Below are 19,092 nucleotides of genomic sequence, written 5' to 3'. Positions count from 1 at the left end.
AGGGCATAAAGGCACAATGCTGGTTTCTATATGTCACTATTTATTAAAGAAGGAAGAAAAAAATCTGAAAGCTAAAACTAGATACATTCCTGCAGAGCATCTTTATCAATAATAAATGGCATCGCATTTGACTGTAGGAGACAAACCCAAACCACCACCATACCACCTCCTTGATTTATAACTGCCACTAGATGTTTCATTGATATGCTGTGTTTGATTTTAACCAGACATGAAGCTGTGCATTATGACTAAACATCTATACTTCTCTATTCTTTTCTCTTTTTGAAGTTTGTTGTTTATTCAGATGCAATGCTGCAAAGCCATGCCACACTTCCACACTTGTACTCTCCAATTGTCTTTGGAGAGTACATGGCAGTATCTGTTAATATTTGTTGCAATTTCTCTGGACATTGCACCATCTCTTACCCTTGTAACCCTTCCCCAATTGATGATCTGCTGCAGTGGCTTCTCTGGTGCATTTTGACCTTCTGATTGTGGTTTTCCACTCTTCGTTTCAACGGTTTCAGAAACATGCAACAACAAGATCTTATTCAATAAGTTTGCTGCAGCTTTTAATGTAGCGGTAGCTTTTAATGCAGTGTTTAATGATATAAATAAGTCCTGAATTCAGCTCTTTTTCCACTTGATTTACTTTGAAAGTTTTCCGTCTCACTCATCACCTCCTTGGTTTTCACTTACGTGTGACTCTGTGTGTGTGGAAGACAAAAAAGACAGAAGCTGAGGCAGGAAACACGGGGGCCGACATTGTCTGCGTCCACATCTCTGCGTGTCTCCCTCAGGGTGACAGCCATGTGTCAGGGTCCCTGCTCTCTTTTCCAGATGGCCCAGCAAGTTGCTCCCAGGGTCCTTATGATCCCAGCGTTCATTGACCAAGGCCGGGGTTCTCACGGCCTGGGGGCCTGCCGGCTCATTGCTATGGCTTGGCCTCTGGGGCCTTTGAGGCCTCTATGGGGCTCCGGGGTCGCCCAGCCATGACAGCCAAGACAATAGGAGTGTCCTCACCCAGCTCCCCACCCTCCACCTATCAGCCATGGTTAACACATACATATCCCATCACAAATACTGGTGTTTGGTCTGGACATCCTGATCCCATCTGAGTCATCATGCTTCAATTTTTCAATGCAAAACACTCAAATTCATTAGGAGTACTTATAATCACAGCTATAAAAGCGGCATATATCACAAATCAAAAGAAACAATCCCGCCAGGATATAATTGTACAATAACACTTTATGAAGCCAAAGCACTCATCCTACATATAAAACCGCCTACATACTTGCGAAGAGCACAGACGTGTAAGTGGATCAAATCCATCATCGGCGATAAAACGTCACTCCGCGGTGAGCAAAAGCAGCTCTGGCAGATCTATTATCCCTCCACCGAAGGTGATTTACATGTTTAGAAATCACTGCGAGGAAGCAAGAAAAAGTGGAGTTCTAAACAACTCATTCCAGTGTCGCTTTTTAGCAGCTTGGCTGCCACTTCATCAAATATTGAATAAATCATTTTCTTGGCGCAGTATGAACACAGCTGCAAAAAAAAAAAAAAAAAAATAGAGTTGCACACATCCACACACATGCACGAACAAACACGGACACACAGAATGCCTTGTAGTTTTGATAAAGCAGCAGCTTTCTCTTTTGTTTCGTAGCCGAGCAGGGATTAGGCAGTGCCGGGCTTTGTCCTGCAGTTTTCCAGTTGAGCAGCACACAAGAGAACTCTACCTCTACTAATACAGTCAGACCTCCCAGCAGGCCTTTCACCGCACAGCCGCTAAGAACCTGCTGCAGAAAAAAGATGCTTTTCAACGAGTTATCAAATCTCCTCTATACTGTCCGTGCCTTTCAGCCAAGTCTTTTTGTCTTTTCATTTCAATGGGGCATTGAACGCATCGAATGGAACTGATGGGCAGATAGATGGACAGCAGAATGTAGCAGAGCCATATTAATCTTGTTTAGATACCACAGGGTACAGTGAACTTTATCAACCATGGAGGTTTAATTTATGCTATAATATAGACTAAGTAACTGAAACAGACACTCCTCCAATTTTCTGACCTTTAAAGACAAAAAACATTGTAAGAAATATAATTGATTTTTAAAATAGTCAATAGCTGGAGTTTAAATAGTAAATGTAGGATACACAGTAACTCCTGATAAGAAGTTGTGTTTATTGTTTCAAAAACAATAAACACTTAAAATGCTTGTGACAATCTGCAGTTTTTTCTAGTTAAATTCTTAATAAACAATGACTAAGTAGAGATAGACCCTGAGAGACCACATAGGATGATAAAAAATATCTTAGAAATAACAGGACAGGAGCAACACACCACACACAAATCGATTTCACTCACCAACATTCAGATGTCAGACGGGAAATCTCACAAAACCTCTCATGAGTTCAGCGTAAACAAACATGGCTGACTGGGAAGAAGCAATGGGGTAGTTTGTGGATTATATTTAATACAGAGAAAGCAATGCAACTCAACGTTTTTCCCCAATTTTAGATCAGAGCGGTCCCAACGTCCTTCTGGGCATACGAGGTAACTCTCAACACACCACATAGCAGGAATATCTCTTAAGATTTAGCGCCATCTAAAATAATATGGACATCTTCAAGATGTCGGAATGGGGAAATCGGGACAAAAAGTGTTTGCCAAATGTTAGGACAAACATTTTATCTTTTTCATTGAAAATAACCATCAATGGGCTAACAGATAGACTGCAAGCAAAAAACCCCAAAAACAAATGAAGCATTTTGTTTTTATGTAATGCAAAACACGTCTTCTTTCAGAGGTAATGAATGAGAAAGAAAAATAAAACAAGACAAAACATCTTCATTTGCAGCTGGTTTTAAAAAAATGTCTCCATAAAAATTGCTGAATTTTCTGGATTTTTTATTTATTTATTGCTTAACTAATACAAAGCTTCTCACAGCAGACTGGGTTCTGGACGCAGCGGGGTTTTTTGATGAGTTCATTAGGAGGCCGCTTCACTTATGCACAGTCACACATAAGGCAAAGGTCAGCCAGGATTACCCAGGTGGCCACTGTATGTGGGCGTCACTTTGATTTTCAGATCGCGCCCAAACCATGCGGCTCCTCTGCAACCCAGGAATGGCTTGAAAATCATTGTGCCTTTGCCACATCGTGTTGAAGTCAATGTCAGTGATTGCTTTGTGTTGCTGGAAAGTGAAGATGAACGCTTTTATTTCAGATTGCTTTGAACATCGGGAGGAGGGTGGGAACTCCTGTCCACTTCACACTGTTTTGGGAGTACAGGGAATAAAGCCTGTGCCAGGACTCTTAATCTATCCCCTCTATGATCTGTTGGTGCCATTTTAATGCATTTCAGAACCACATCTCATGTTTATTTGGGATGAAAGTGATTTTTTTTTAATTATGAAAAGCCCTTCCCTCCACTTTAACAAATTACTATTCAAGCTGGCTGTGCTCATAACTCATCACTGTGGACCAGACTCATGATCATGTTGACATAACATTTGGTCTGACATTTCAGCCTAGCTCATGGCTGTCATTAGCTCTCACCACACGAAACCTCATCACAATCAGTCACATGTGGTAGGAGAAGCAAAAGAGGACAAGAAAATAAAAAAATAAAAAAAGATGAACAACCTAGAACCTGCCAATCTAAACCCATCACCCATTGTCCAGACTTTCTCCAACAGGAAAGTGTCAACAAATGTTTGTTGCTTCAAACAACACAAAAAAGAGAGACTAGGAGCAGCAACACAACTCTGCCAATAACGCCATTTTGATTCCACGAGGGGAATATTGGATCATACTGAAACCTCGCTGTTCTGCTCGAAGTCATTTCCGGCTGAAATAAGGACACACTTTGAACAAACACACTCGGCTGACTGACCAGAGCACTGACAATAAGCAGAGGAGCGTACTGACAGCGACCTGTCGCTGGGTGACAGATCCCCATCAGTCTACATCAATCCAGTGCACACTGCACACATACAAACTCAGACTGGCCAACACAAACCTGTTTCCAAGCTGTCAGTCTGCTGGACCTAACAAACCAAACAAACTGTCCTGGGCATTGTGTGCAAGCATGGCAGAAGAAGGATGGTGGGATCATCATTTCTGTTGCTGATGCTCAGTGTTGACAATCCTCTTAAGGACTGGAGATGATGAAAACCCACAGACCTGAACTGTATGCTGAAGCAAAGACTGTGACAAAGTGAACTGCCTTGTGAAGGTGAGGTGAATTGGAATGAATGTCATCAATGCGATCATTCTGAGAGGGTGATAAATGGAAACATGTACGTTGGTCTTACCTGCAGCTTGAACCAGGTCTGCAGTGGTCACGTTTTTAGGATTTGGGCCGACCCTGAATGTCATTGCAGGACCCAGAACTCTGCAGACGACAAGTAAAGAAGAAAAAAAACATCAAATGAATATAAAAGGACCTGTTTCCACCTATTAATATCATTTGCTGCATATATTGGTCAACTTAATGCCAATGTGAATCTTCAATGTGGATTTAACCCACTTTCAGCATGAACATGGATGACTGCTGCAGTGTCCTAATAGTTATTCTGAAGTAGCTGAGAGTACAAGGCAGTAGCAAATTCTATCTAGTGATTCAAAGAGAGCTTTGTAAAGGACCACGCATTAAAATTTTCAGACCCCAATTTTTATGTATACCATACCAACTGGAGCAAAAATAAAGTCTCAATATGTGAATTTAGTACCTGAATTTTTCTGAAGATGATGTGAGTCACTATAGGTTTTGTGCTCCATTTCAGTTTGAGTATGTCCAAAGAGCAAATTACAGTCATTGGCTGAGCACCCCTGCACCCCTTTACTATAACACTGAAACTTGTACTCTTTGCACCCATTCTCTTCTGTCTGGCCTTGAGTCAGCTACAGACTTCTCTCCCTGGAGCAAAATAATTGCTGAAGGTCCCCGAGGTTGGTCATGGAATGAAATCTAACAACTTCTACACACTCTGGTACGATCCCTGGAGATAGTCACAAGGGAGAAAAATAACAGCCTAGCAATGTGTAAAGAAATACCCCACTCATGACCTTCTTATATCACAAACGAAAATATTTTTTATAAATCAAAAAGCATAAACTAAAACAGACTATTTTTTGCTAAAGAAACATTTATTGTGTCTCTGCTTCATAACAACGATCAGCAAACTAATGAAACACATTTTATTCCCCATGAATGATGAAAACTCAAAGGAAATATCAACAACAAATAAAGTTTTTTCACAATGAAACACTGAGATAATTGGCTCTAGCTTGAGACACTAAAGACCAAACAATGCATGTGCAAAAAATATTGCTGTACAAGCCAAATGCATTGCCCCTTAATAGTGAGGCAAATTTTTATATTGCAAGAGCTGATGATTCAGCTTGTTAACAAGTGCTTTGAGTATCTTAAAAACCCAAATGGTAATATAAGACAACAACCCCACTTGTTTCAAATACAAGCCAAAAACAATAAAAAACAAAGCGCAATACATAAACTTCCAACTGGGACACAGTTGGCATTTGTTAGAGAAAAGTATATACAATTACATATTCAAATACATAGACGTGTGTGTGTGGCATAATTAGCCATATGGATGGAGACGGTGAGGCAAAAAGTATTGTGGAAGTGCTGAGCTCCATAGGTATAATGGGCAACAGGTGTTCTTCTTCTATCCATTGAAAACACTGAAAATATTGGAAAAAAAAACTAAAAATACAGTTGTAATTGAACCATTGTAAGATGACTCTTTCCCTTGATGATCAACTCCAGCACTAAGGCTTTTACAATTGAAGGCAAACAAGAACAAGAATAGAGACACATGGGCTAGAAATAACAGATCAAACACTATTTTCAATTTTAACAAAAGTGAGATCAGCCAAAAGAAAAAAATAAATAAAAGTAATTTAATTTGGCTTCATATTAACACTGCAGTATGTATGTAACATGTATAAAAAATGTTTTGTCTTTTTTTTATGTTCATGTTTTTAATGTCATCTACAGAAATCAATTGCTCCAGGTCAAAAATAACTAATCAAGGCCAGGAGAAGTGTCTTAGTGCTGTCAGTCACCCTCATGTATGCTCTGCCCAATGTGTTGATGGTGGATATACAACTTACAGCAACAGGTAAACTATTTATCCGCTGTCAAAGGTGGCTATGCTAACTAGCCTGATGATTCATGGCAGACTTTGCTATTGGAAAGAAACTGCAACACAGCAAAAAGCGCGGGGAGGACCTGAGCGGCACATGCACAAGAATGATTGACAGCGCTAATACTGTCCTTTTGGCTCTGATTGGTTGCTTCTGACCAAGTGGTGTAATTCTGCAGTCACCACTGGGAGCAATACAAGATAGCAGAGAAGCTTGACTTTTTTTGTTCACAGACTATCTGTTTCATACCATACTGGTGTCATCATGACAGTTAAAGGGTTAAAGCATAAATAAAAGTTTTAAAGACAAACAAATGCAACAATTATTAGCAAATTTGAAATATAAGCTTAAATTTTGGGTTTCAAATGTTTGCACATCAGACTCAGTCAGTGCCTCACCTGTCATGAAACCTCAGTGTTCATCACGGCATTTTAGGCATTTTTATTAACTGCACTGTGAAACACTCCCTCTGAGCCAGTTTTTTTATCAGATCTTTTTAGCATTAAAATTTAGAGTGAGTCAATTTTAATAGTACTCCTTAGTAAATTAGTGAAGTTTGGATGTTCTTTATATGGAAAAATCCATATTTTTCTTAAGACTGGTTGTTCACGTAAACCAGATTTAGTGGAGTGTAACCTCTTACATCATTTAGTCTTTTAACTGCCAACTCAAACAGTTCTGCAGAAAGAGAGGCCAGAGTTAGAAGCAGTTTTCTGACAGTTCCCATCGATCCTAACCATCATCTTCTTTTTCTGCCATGTTTTATTCCACTCTCTCCTCATAATGTTTTAGATTTGCTTTGCATTGATACTTGTTGATGGACAAGATAAGCAAGATATTAATTTACGATATCTGCCAACTGATTAACATTTTTCTTTGATACGTCTAATTATTAGTCTCTGTTTGCCCTATAGTTACCTGATAAGAGTTTATCTCAAGATAAGAACAAAGGAGAAATAAGTTAGTGTTTAACGGTGTTCTGTGGTTGTAGTAGTTGAATGACTCATTTTAAAGCAACAATTCTCACTAAATTCGTTTGAATATAAATGAAATGTAAAATAAATCTGGAAACTCTTCCTGCTCAGACATCATACATCTTCCCAAGGTAGATCTACCCCTGCTAGAAGGCAGTTAACATACTGCCTTCTGATAGCAGCTCTGCAGTACTCCACTCAAACTTGACCATAACAACTTATAAAAAAGATAAATATTAAATGTACTAATCTAGACTGACTCAAACAGGACACAGATGTCTACTTTCATAAAGTTTATTGAAGGCCTACCAATGCATCGCTCACTATTCAAACCAGATAATGCTGTACATATAAAACTATATTTAACTGACAGCATTGTTGCCCTTTGGTTGTAAAGAAGTTGTGACCGATCGATGCGCGTTTCATTTTTCTGCCCGCCTCAGTCCTTCAGTATGCCGTCGTATCAGCTATGTAATGTCCTGAAAAGTGCTCATACGTTTTTAGTATACTTCACTGTCAACCTGTGCGGCATAAATGGAGATTCATCAGACTGCCAGAGAGCTGTGACCCAGACCCACTCGCCATCAGTCAGCCTGCTAGAGACGCAGCTCCACTGGTCCAGCCAGGAGCGATATATGAGCCAATACTTCTCAACAGATGGACCCGACCATGCAACAATGCATTTATGAACATGATTATACACATGCTCGGGCACAGACAGAAGGGAAAACACACTGCTCTGAAAATAAATATGCCCTTCCCCCAACAGCACCTTCACCTGGGCTTCAGTTTGCTCTTGTAAATGTCAATGTTTCCACAATCTTTACCCCTGCCTCAATTCTCCCTGGCCAAGGGTGCCCTGACTGAGATCGCAATGCATCTCAAATTGAATTGACATTTTTTTATTTCTCTCAAGGCACACCACACCAATATTATTTGAATATACCAAGGGGGAAAACACTGCTATAGTTGGGAGATGAAGCTGAGATAGATAACTTATCTGGAGGAATTTACCCTGCCCCTTTTGTTATTGAAAGTGTGAGCCTGGACTTCATTTTAGCTCTACTGGTGGGACATGATGAGTGTCTGTGTGCATGACGGTTTGTCTTGTCGGGGGGGTGGGGGGGTTGTCTGTCACAGACTGTGTGAGCACAGATTTGTGAGTGTGTGTCCAACTCCCCCTAGTGTTGTTGAGTAGTAAAACACTTACGTCATCTGAAAAAGATCCATCAACATCAAGAACTTGAGTTTAGAGGAAATGTTTCATACTGATAACTGTGGTGATTCTCACCTCTATACGGTGATCTAACACAATTTGGAAAAGTATGGAAGTGGAATATTTCAAACTTTATTTACTCCCTTCCTTGCCTAAAAGTTGACCCTTCCTCGCTTCATCTTTTCTTCCCTCCTTTCTATTTTCTTTCTTTTCTTTCTCTCTTTAGTCCCTCCTCTCCCTTCAATCCTTGTGTTGTTCTTTCCAGTCTGCGGTATTGGCAGGATCCTTATTTAATTCCTTTGTCCTTTATTCTAAGATTGCAATAAAGGACAAATGTTCTCACCCTGGAAATTTAAATCTGGAAAAGTGTCAAGTTTTTTACATGAAAAACATGCAGGAACTGTGAACTTAAGAGTGCCCGAAATTTAAAATCTAAAAGAAAACCTCACACATTTCAACTCTCTGCTCTAAAAATCCTGTCCCTTTGGTCATATTCGAGTGTTTCTTTTCATTTGTCAGGACTTATCAGAGCTTCTGAAAGTGAGAACTTCCACCCTCCAAACAAAGCAGAGCAGCGTGCTCTGACCAGGCTCTCTTTCTCCCAGCCGGCACATATTCAGGCATAAGCTTTCAAACACTCACCTGTCGCACGCACTCCACAAAGTGCACAAAAAAGCTCGCGTCATGTCCTTCGCCTTGGCTATTTCTAAATGAATGTGTTTTCATTGATTCGTAAAAATGAAAAAGAAGGCCGGTAAACAAGCCAAACAAAAGGGAACATTTTCTCTATTTGCCTTTGGAACAGAAAAGAGTAAATTTGAGGTGCAAAGACACAGCAGAATCTTTATTTGAGGCCGGCTTTTACACCGATTTAACTGCAAAACAGCAACATAATGAAGCAAAGTTCCTTTAGAAATTCTGTACTAAAAGGTAACATATTCCTTTCAATAGTGGATGTACGGGATGTAACATTATTCATTTGGTTATTTTATAACTAGAATGACTGTTCTGTTATTAAGGAACCATTTCCATATGAAACGCTACAATATTCATTCTGATTAGGACTTATTTTGACACTCTATACTGCCAAAGTATTGAGTGACTACTATAAATAATTCAGTATAAATCATTCAGAGCTATCCATTCTCTCAGTTAGTAAATGTGCTATGGTGATTGCTTAATGCAGTCCTCAGGTTTTGGTCAGGAATTTGACACCATATATAAAGTACATGATCAGAGTTTGGGTCGTCTCTCCAATCTTTAAAGAAAATGGATTAGTATGTCAATTTCATCTATCTTATTCCACATGTTCTTTACAAGGTATGTTTTTTTTTACATGTTAAAATAGCCAGGGGACCTTTTCTGTTAAATTTGCATGTTCCCCTGCAGATTTTTGGCTTTTTTCCTCAGCTTCTCCAGTATCTTTCAGCAGCTAAAGATAATAAACTGTCTTCTTGTGTAAGTGTTTGTGTAAATGGTTGTTGTGTTGTCTTGGCATTGTGCTTGCCTGATTTAATGTCGGACAGTTGTCTTTTTACAGTCTCTAGAAGTAGTGCCTTAACAGTAAGAAAAATAGCTGTTAGTTTTCAGACGTTTAACAGAACTTTGGCATAAATTACTTTTAATGCAGGAACTTTGATTAAGTGGTTTTCTCTCATTTACATGTGAGAAGTTCGCCACTGCGCTCTCGGAATAAGAGTTTGGTTCAATAATGCCTCAGACCTTTCATTAGCATCAAGAAAGAAGGCATTAATCATGTCGTGCGTCAAGAGTTGATTCCATGTGATGTGAAATGACAGGTGTATTAACAAAAATTAACAAAATCGCTGCCAGCAATATTACACGTCCCAGTGTTTTGGCTCAGCAGCACCAAATGTGGAGGTTGAATTGAAAATCTGAATGCCTCTGCAGCTGGCGTTGATGCTAAGGTCACTGTGTTTTTATTTAGGAAGCGTTATGCAAGCTTCATCTTGTGTTGGAGTGTTTGGCATGAACACTGCAGTCGTCTGGCTTTGTTGTTCTCATGCTGCAGGTGTTATTGAGCCACGCAGACTTCACTTCTCCCTGCCGGAGTGTTTCAAAAGGCTCGTCAGATCTCAGACGAACATGTCTCCTCTGCCTCCTACGCAATCTGACACCGAGCGGGCAGAAAAACCACGTTAAAAACACAAATCAGTCCAGGTTCAAGGACAGTTTGCACGCTCATTAATACATTAACCGCCTCCTCATGGAGTCCTTTTCTCTGTATCCACTGCTACTTCCCGTTTTCTCTTTTTGCCTTTAACTAAAAAAAAATGTTTGACGGCTGCACTGCTATTTTTTGACAAGAGGTGCTGTGGCAGTGTCACAGAGCTGTTTTGAATACAGCAGAGACATCAGTGTGGGCCTAGAGGTAATTAGGCCTGATTTCTCTCGCTGCATGAAGTCAAACACCCCAAAAGGTCAGAAAAACAGCAAACGTCAACAGACTCCTGCACTTTTCTGTTTTTGCATAAACAATCCTTTCAGGGAATGGGAAAAAATGTCACCCTGTTCACCTAAACTCAAAAACTCCTATGCGAAATGTTTCAAATGCTTTAAATATAATTTATAATTCTACTGCATGATAAACCAGCGTTTGTACATACGAGAGCTGCGTGAGATCTGCGGTGTGGAGGTTCAGCCTCTGGGTCAGCCGATCCATCAGGTCCGAGGCCCGGTCATTGGTGAGGGAGCTGGAAGAGACACCCAAATATTAAGGTGTTAAAATGCTGGTTTTCCAAGAAAATGCTTTCACATTTCATTCCCGCCAACGGGTCATTGAACACAAGTAAAATGCATGCTTGTCTGAGTGGATGTAGTGCAAAAAAAGAGAGAGAACATTGCAGACAATCACAAATAAAAACACACACAAAGCACTGTGTCGAGGGAAAAGGGATCAGCTGCCTCTCCGGGCTTGCTAAATCACCTGCTTTTTTCCAGCAATGAAACAAACAATAAGGTGCAAATGGAACCTGCATGAGGTGTAATGGCTGCATCATACAGTACAGACACTCCTTTCTCTCTCTTTTCCTTCTCTCATCTTTCTCCTTCCTTCTGCATTGACATTTTCGCCAATCCTGCATGCGCCGCGCCCTCGAAAAATAAAACATGCAGCGCAAACACACTGGGGCCACGCACGCGCCTTCACGTTGAGATGAGAATAATAAGGTGCAAATGAAATCGAGGTGAAGTGTAATGGTGGCCTGATAAAGCCATGCCTCATCTCAGCTCAGTCCATGGCTGCTTTCTCACTCAGGGAGGAAATAGACCAAACAAAGGCAATCTGCCGGACTCTGAGCTTCGTATGCGGGAGATGAGAGGTGCATCCTCACAAGCGCTACCAGAAAAGCTACTTTTTTTCCTGATGGCTTAACCAGGAATCACTTGGAATTGCTGCCAGGTGACTGCAAGGTGACATGCAGCAAGAGGTCATGGATCGCGATGAGACAATCTTTAAATTTTGTCTCCATTCCATATAATGGAGAAATGTGAAATAAGCAGGGAAACAATTTCATGGAGGCCTGGGCATTGAGTGCAAGATCATTTACTGCATACAGTTCCTTTCAAAAATATGTACAGACCATTGAACTTTTTCACACCACAACCACAAACCTCAAAGTATTTTATTGGGATTTCAGAAGAAAGATCAACATAAAGTAGCATGGTATGCATTTTGTGTTTAGCTCCCTGTATCAATACTTTTTAGCATCAATGTTTGCTCCAGTTACAGCAGCACAACTTTTAGGGTATTTTCTTACCAGCTGGAGCCAGAAGGTTTGTATAATATTTTTTTATTTTTGCTTAATGGCTGAAACTCAGTCAGACTGGACAGAGAGCACAAGTCTTGCTGCAGCTCTTTAATCAGTCTGGGGTTTTTTTTTCCTCCAGGGTGTCTTTTGTGGGCTCTAGTGTCCCTTATATGAAAGTAGGCTGACAGGAAAAGGGGAAGGAGAGGGGGGAAGACATGCGGCAAATATCGCCGGGTCCGGGAATCGAACCCGCTTTGACTGGACCATACCTACACATACATTTGCCTTGTTCCTAACCATTCAATTGGAGCTCTGGCTGTATGTTTTATCATCATGCTGCAAGGTGAACCTTCAACCTACACTCAAGTCCTTTGCAGCCTCTGTGAAGTTCTGTTTCAGAATTCCCCTGAAGTTAGGGCCATCCACCTTCCCGTTAACTCCCACTAGCTTTTCTGTTCCTGATCGAGAAAAGTCTATGATATTGTCATCACCATGTGTCAGGATGATATATTCAGGATGATTTATTAGCAAAAAAATGTCTCCCACTTCACAGTTATGCGCTACTTTGTCTTGGTTTAACATATAAAATATAAAAAGATGTTGATTTAATAGGAAACAAATATGAAAAAGGTTCAGGTGTCTGAATACTTTTACAAAGAATTGTGTGTGGTACATCTTTATCTAAGTCAGATTATTCTCGTACATTTGTGCTTGGTCTGCATTTGCACCTCAGCCACATTTTCTAACAGATGTAAGAGTGTGCTGTGCCTAAGTGGCTGGTTTTCTGTGCACTTAAGTGGGTGCAAAGTTCTTTCTTCTGCAATTTTTGTGGAGTTTTAGAAGTTAAAGCTCCACCAAAGCAATTCCAAACACGTCCCCATTCCTCTGCGGTAATTCGAACAACTGGAGAGCTTCAGGAGTGACTTGGTTGTTGATGCTAGCACTTTTCCCCCTTGGGGTTTTCTTTCTCATTCTCCTGAATCCATACCTTTCCCACCCCCATCTCACCTCCCCAAAGCATCCACACATACCACCCCAAAGCCGCCACCTCCTCCTCCTCCTCCTTCTCCTACATCTCACCCCTAACCACTTCTCTACAACCAGAGCAATGTCAGATGCTGTTGGATAAGCAGCTCTGTGTGGCCTCACGGCATGTGAAGAAGGGGATAACAACTGTGCAGCCATGACATCTGGAGCAAATGCAGAGACACCTTCATAGGTCTACTGTGGGTGTCCGCTGAGTGGACAGCAAAGAAAGAAGGAAGGTGACCCGTTTCTTTCCTAATATATACCGTATGTAATCTGCTACTTCTATTTGCACGGCAACAACGACCGGACCCATATTGGACCTTTACGAGGCTGCGTTTGTTGATCAGGTGAAGGACGACCCACTGACACCAGACTTGATAACACCATAAAGAGATTTGAGAGAGTGCCAGGGGCAAAGACAGAGTCGATAGAAACTTATCTCTGTTGAGACGGAGCTGAGCCAGAGGTAAGAGAGAAAGGGAGGCAGAAACTTGGCTCTCCTTCCCCACAAAGTATCATCATTAAGGCTGTAATGCTGCACAGTAATGCTCTCACACTGAGGGATTTATCATCTCCGCTATTGTAATCAGGTACAGCACACACAAAAGAGTCTAAACCACAGAGTCCCTTTTCCATGAAGATGGGAATATGTAGGTGGCTTTGACAGAAACTGAGCTTTTAAAGGCTGCGTCAGTAAGTGAAAAAAGCAGACATATGCTTGGTGCAAAAATGAGTGTACTTGAAACAAATCCATTAGTATGTCAGAAGCAAAACACTACCTTACAAAGAAGTCTTGGACTACGGTGTCAAGTCGGGTAGCATTAAGAGTAAAAGGACATTTACATCTAATGGTGCTGCCTGTATGCTTTTGTACAAAATCTGATTTAATGTGTATGAAATACATCAAGACGAAATGTGCAGCAAATGTGGTCACAAACCAATGCCCAAGTTATTCTGCCATCTCAAGGACAGCTGTCATTTTTGTGAAAAACGTTCATGTTTATTTTATAACATTTTCACATCCAAAATTAACTGTAGCACTAACTGCAAAGTGTTACAGTTAACACTAGGTAAAGAGTGATTGTTTCTTAAAATCTATGCTTTCATCAATCCAAATTTGGCATTTTTAGTAAATAAAGCATTAGACAAGCATGATGTTACTTCACAATATTGGTAAATTTACCAGAACTATATCCAAATGCAGAAGCAACATGTACATAATTGGCCAAAACAGTAAGGTTTCTAAAATGTTTAAAAGGATAAAGACAACTTTACCCCAGATTTGTACAGCACTACAATGTTACAAATGAAACAGAATATTGAAAGCTTTTCCAGGGTTAGAGAGAGATCCTCTGGGTGCATCAAACGGCAGTGAGCTCATTTTGTAGTGTAGAAGTTCTTCTCAGTTTAAAAATGCACAACATTTTCACAGAGAGACCAGGGTGGCAGCTTATCAAGAGCTGCAGGTAGGATTTAAAGGTGGACAGGCCATTGTGTCTTCATGTCAAGGCTTCAAACTCATCAAGTCCACAAGGACTGTCAGTCCTCGAAGTAAGGTATTTTAACACTCTCACCTGCAATGCACAACGTGAACCATCACTACTATGACTCCTAGCTAAAGAAAATCTTATCATGCAGTTGCACTGATCAGTCTATGCTCCACATCCCAATGAACATTCCACAACACTGAGATCTTTTCCGCTAGAAATCAGTACTGATGCCCCCACTGGAATAAGGCTGGAGGAAAGTTTAAGTTTTGAGAAGTTTAGAGATGAGAATAGCAAAAAAATCTTCTAAGTAGGTGATAGTGTTGAATATTGACTATATTGCAGATGGACTAAAACCCCTTACTTCCAAACACAAATAGGCTGGATAATAAAATTGTAGCATCATTATTTTCTTTATGCAGAAATATGACTTTTCACCTTTTCTATGATCCAGGCATACATCTTGGAGACTGCATGGTGGTCTCAATCAAGTGTAAATGGAGGTCAAAGTGACAACCTGTTTCAACCAGTTCCTCTTGGTAAACTCTTCATTAGCAACTCTTAATTAGCAGAGGTTCTTTGCTAGTATAAGCATATCATGATGTGATAAATGCAAAATTATGGATCTGCAATGAAGTGATATGCTAAAGTCAAGTCAAGCTGCATCAGACTTTCTTGTAATCATTTAAGTTGTCTTCATTGTATACTAACATTCTAAGAGTTTTTAAAGTTTATTATTATTATTATTTTAGCTGCTTTTTCATGTTACCTTGCCCTTTTATGATGAATTTTCTTAGGCAAGTCTCTTTATTCAAACCTATGAACCATTTAGATATAAAAAAGTTCCTGAATACAGGAGATGAACCACGGATGTGTCAGTAATTCAATCTAACAAAGAATACATTTTAAAGACGATCCTTATGTACCAGAAGTTTGGCATCAATGGTTAACTAAAACACTGAAAAACATACTGCAGATGAATCTAATTAATCAGATGAATCAGATGAAGGATGATGCATCACCAAAACCTTGAGTAAGCTCTTTGCCTTATTTTATAAGCCATACTGCATAACAAGACGTCATGGTCAGGTACAAGAACAGACAGAAAATGAGTGAAAACAAATCAAGCCAAAAAAATCTGTAAAAGACCTCTAGGAAGCAGGCAAAACTACAGATCAAGACCTCATTTTACAACAATGCAAGAAAATCTGACTTGTTGGAAGCAAAGAAATTAGTGACGACTTCACATTTTTGAATGTACCCATCAGTGCAAACAAAACTACTCAGTTATAATCCAGTTCAGTACAAATTTAATAAATTAGTAATCTTAAAATAGTAGGATGCATAGCCTAAAAGCAACATTCTGAATTGTATCATCAAAAACTCACTCTGAGTTGGTGATGATGTAGCCAAAGTGTCTGTCCTTCCCTCTGCTGGAAAACTCCTTCACTCCCACGTGGACCAGCTGGGTTTTAATCTTCACGTCCTTCTTCTGCGCCTCCTCTGGCTGCGCAGCCCCCTCGGGGGCCTGGTCCGCCTGCATCCACCTCTGGATCTGAGAGTCCACCCTCCCATCAGGCCCCTCTGCTCCACCACTCAGCCGCAGGGTGGACCCTTCCTTCGCGGGGATGGTCACGATTTTCTCCTCTGAGCGGTAGGGGGCAGGAACTTGACCCTGCTTCGTTATGCTGTGGACTCTCTCCAGTCCAACCATTTTCTGGAGAGGAGCTGGCGGCCTGCTCTTGACCCCCGGCGTACCACGGAAGGGCTCCTTGTTGAGGTAGTCAAGCAGCTTGGAAAATATGGCCCCATGCTGTTTGAGTAAGAACAATTTTACTTTAGACAACAAGAGGACATTTTTTTTAATGAATAAATCGAACAGAACTAGTTATTAAAAAGGATACATTTATGATACATCTTCCAGTTTCTGAGAGTTTGGATTCAAGGAAGAATATTTTTTTTCCTTACAAATAATAAAGGTCACATTAATTAGTTTCTCTTGTTTGTTGATGAAAATGCTGAAGACAAATCTGAGATTGTTTAGGGTTTTGTTGTCTTTCAAATTCAAACTATACGCCTATTCAAATCCTCTTTTAAAGCAACAGGAACAAGTAAATAAAAGTGTCTGGGTCACGTCTCATTCAAAGAAAAAAAACACTATTTGTTTTGTAGCAGAGTAATTTATAATTCACCTTGTCAGTGGACTCTTTTTCTGCAACGTCTATTCGTTGGCCTGGAAACAAACACAATGTATGTGAGTGCATTGTACAGAAACAAGGTCCCTCCTTTGTTTAGCAGAGAAAAACAAATTATGACAGAAATCTGAAAGAGAGAGAAATGCATTTAGCAGCATTTTGTATGAGTATTTCACAAAGCCAACAATGCCTTGTACTTGTACATGATTATACATAATATCATACATAAACACTAACCTTGTTTTAATGTCAGAGTTTCCTTTGGTTTTGGTTTCAGTCCTTCATCTGATTTCAGATTCTGGTCTTGATTCAGAAGAATTCCTGCCGGCTTCTCCTGGTTAACCCTAATCTCCCCCCTGGGGTCACCAGCGCCGGGTACTCGCTCGACCCCATCAGTAAGCCGCTCCTCATCCGCCTCCTGCAGAGCTCCTGTGATGACCTCAGCAAGATGGTCCAGATCTTTGCCCATCAAAGCCTCCATGTTAAGGCTGTGCCTCCCCAGCTGATTCACCGCATTAAGGATGAGATGATCTGGAAAAAGAGGAACAGAGAACAGATTATTTACAATTTTACTTTACAGTTGCGTTTCATATACTACAAGAAACTCAAATGAATTTTCTTAAGATTTTTTTTCTAATTGACAAATGGTCAAAATTAAGACATACAGGCTCAAATGTATACATACATCCTCCGTGATATTCAGTTAAATGTCTCTTAGCATGCTGCGTCTCAACCACCTCATTAAAAAGCTCCTGGCAGTATTTCAAATACTGGGTTTCCTGTCACCAAGTTCTAAATATTGGAGTGTAAAATCTGTAAACAAAAGCTACAAAACAACTGCACCTACCATCCATGAGGCTATGAGGGTCTTTTGCAGGAAGCCGACTTGGGCCAGCTTTGAAGAGCAGTCTGTCAAGATTAGGCTTTGCCGTATTGGAGCCAAAAGCAATCTGTGGGTCTGCATGATTGCTCTGAGTAGGCTGCAGGTAGCTGAGGTAGTGGAGTTTCCCCTTTGGCCATACGGGCTCTCCACCAGTAATGCCCTGCTGAGTGCTTGATGCCCCAGGAAGAAGCTGCTGCAGATGGTTGGAAAGGAGCTTGCTCCTGTCAGGTTCATGGCTCGAGTAGGTTGTACCGAGTTTGGGGTGTCTGCCATCGCCACTCTTGGTAATGACTTTGGTAACTGGAGGTTGGCCAGCTCCTTTCTGGAGGCTGTAGATGGTGGTCTCCTTCCAGGTCTGCTTTGGTTTTGGCTGGCTGGGCTTTCTCAGAGCCTCGGGTGTGATATCTTCATTCTGCAACACAATATCATTGTATCATCATAATTCACTGTGCATAAGGTTGTGTCCTTTAGCATCAGATGTTAAATGTTTAAGTAATGTACATACTTGTCATAATAAGACAAGATTTTGAAGTGTAGCATCAAACAGCAGTGGATAAAATAATACACTAGCATGTTACAACGCTCAAAGCATCACATTCTGATTTGTGGAATATTGTAGACAGCATATTACAACATTAAGCTAAGAAACAAAATGCGTGAAATGATAGCGATAGCATGTCACAACAATGAAGTAAGATTTTTATTATAACTAATGCGTAAAACAGTATAGATACCACCTTAGCTAAAATGTTAACTTTGAAAACATCTGTATGTTATCAACAAAGATTGCAAACCTATCGCTTTCTTTTGCATTTTTATAGAAGAGATTCTGTGGGAAAATTCACAGGATGCATTTTCAACCTGGCCTGGGTTCTTCAATGACTATTTGGCTCAACAAGAACATCAAATGAGCTGCAGCAGGGGTCAGAGCTGATGTGACAAGCTTCAGAATAAGAAGAGAAGCAACCTGCACGCCACCAGACAGGACAGGATATGAATAGGGATTCTAGATCAAAGACAACTGCCCTTGGAAATTGCATTATGGAAATCCCAGATGAGATAGTGTCACTCAAAGAGTAATTTCATGCATTTCCACAACACACCACAAACTTTAAAAGCATATCCTCCCAGTCTGAGAAGTAGCGGTAATCCCTTATCTAAATGGGGGGAAAAATGATTTCAAAGTTACCCCTATGAGTTTATATTTCACACATGATGAAACATGTATTTGCATTACAATGCGCTGCTACGTACACAGACATTTAGAGGTTTTTTTAACCATTTGGCAATGAAGATGGAGTTGATACTGGCACCAAAGAGAGTGATTTTGTCCTTTTTTTGATTCTGTCCTGTG

At 40.4% G+C, this 19,092-nt stretch overlaps 1 protein-coding gene across 1 annotated transcript in view; it reads right to left on the bottom strand.

The window, feature by feature from the left end:
* Positions 1-19,092, bottom strand: part of ptprn2 (protein tyrosine phosphatase, receptor type N2) — a 147,087-nt gene that overhangs the window by 93,066 nt on the left and 34,929 nt on the right. Inside the window, exons 5-10 of the mRNA XM_005798577.2 lie at positions 17,703-18,150; positions 17,093-17,386; positions 16,853-16,893; positions 16,049-16,473; positions 11,002-11,088; positions 4,327-4,406 (exon numbers count right to left, since the gene is read on the bottom strand). Of these exons, the coding sequence (XP_005798634.1) occupies positions 4,327-4,406; positions 11,002-11,088; positions 16,049-16,473; positions 16,853-16,893; positions 17,093-17,386; positions 17,703-18,150 (1,375 nt within the window). The remainder of the gene's footprint in view (positions 1-4,326; positions 4,407-11,001; positions 11,089-16,048; positions 16,474-16,852; positions 16,894-17,092; positions 17,387-17,702; positions 18,151-19,092) is intronic.

Source organism: Xiphophorus maculatus, chromosome 21, assembly GCF_002775205.1.
Source record: "Xiphophorus maculatus strain JP 163 A chromosome 21, X_maculatus-5.0-male, whole genome shotgun sequence".
Lineage (NCBI taxonomy): Eukaryota > Metazoa > Chordata > Actinopteri > Cyprinodontiformes > Poeciliidae > Xiphophorus > Xiphophorus maculatus.
The sequence above is the reverse complement of the archived record's forward strand: the minus strand, read 5'-3'. Positions and strand labels throughout refer to the sequence as shown.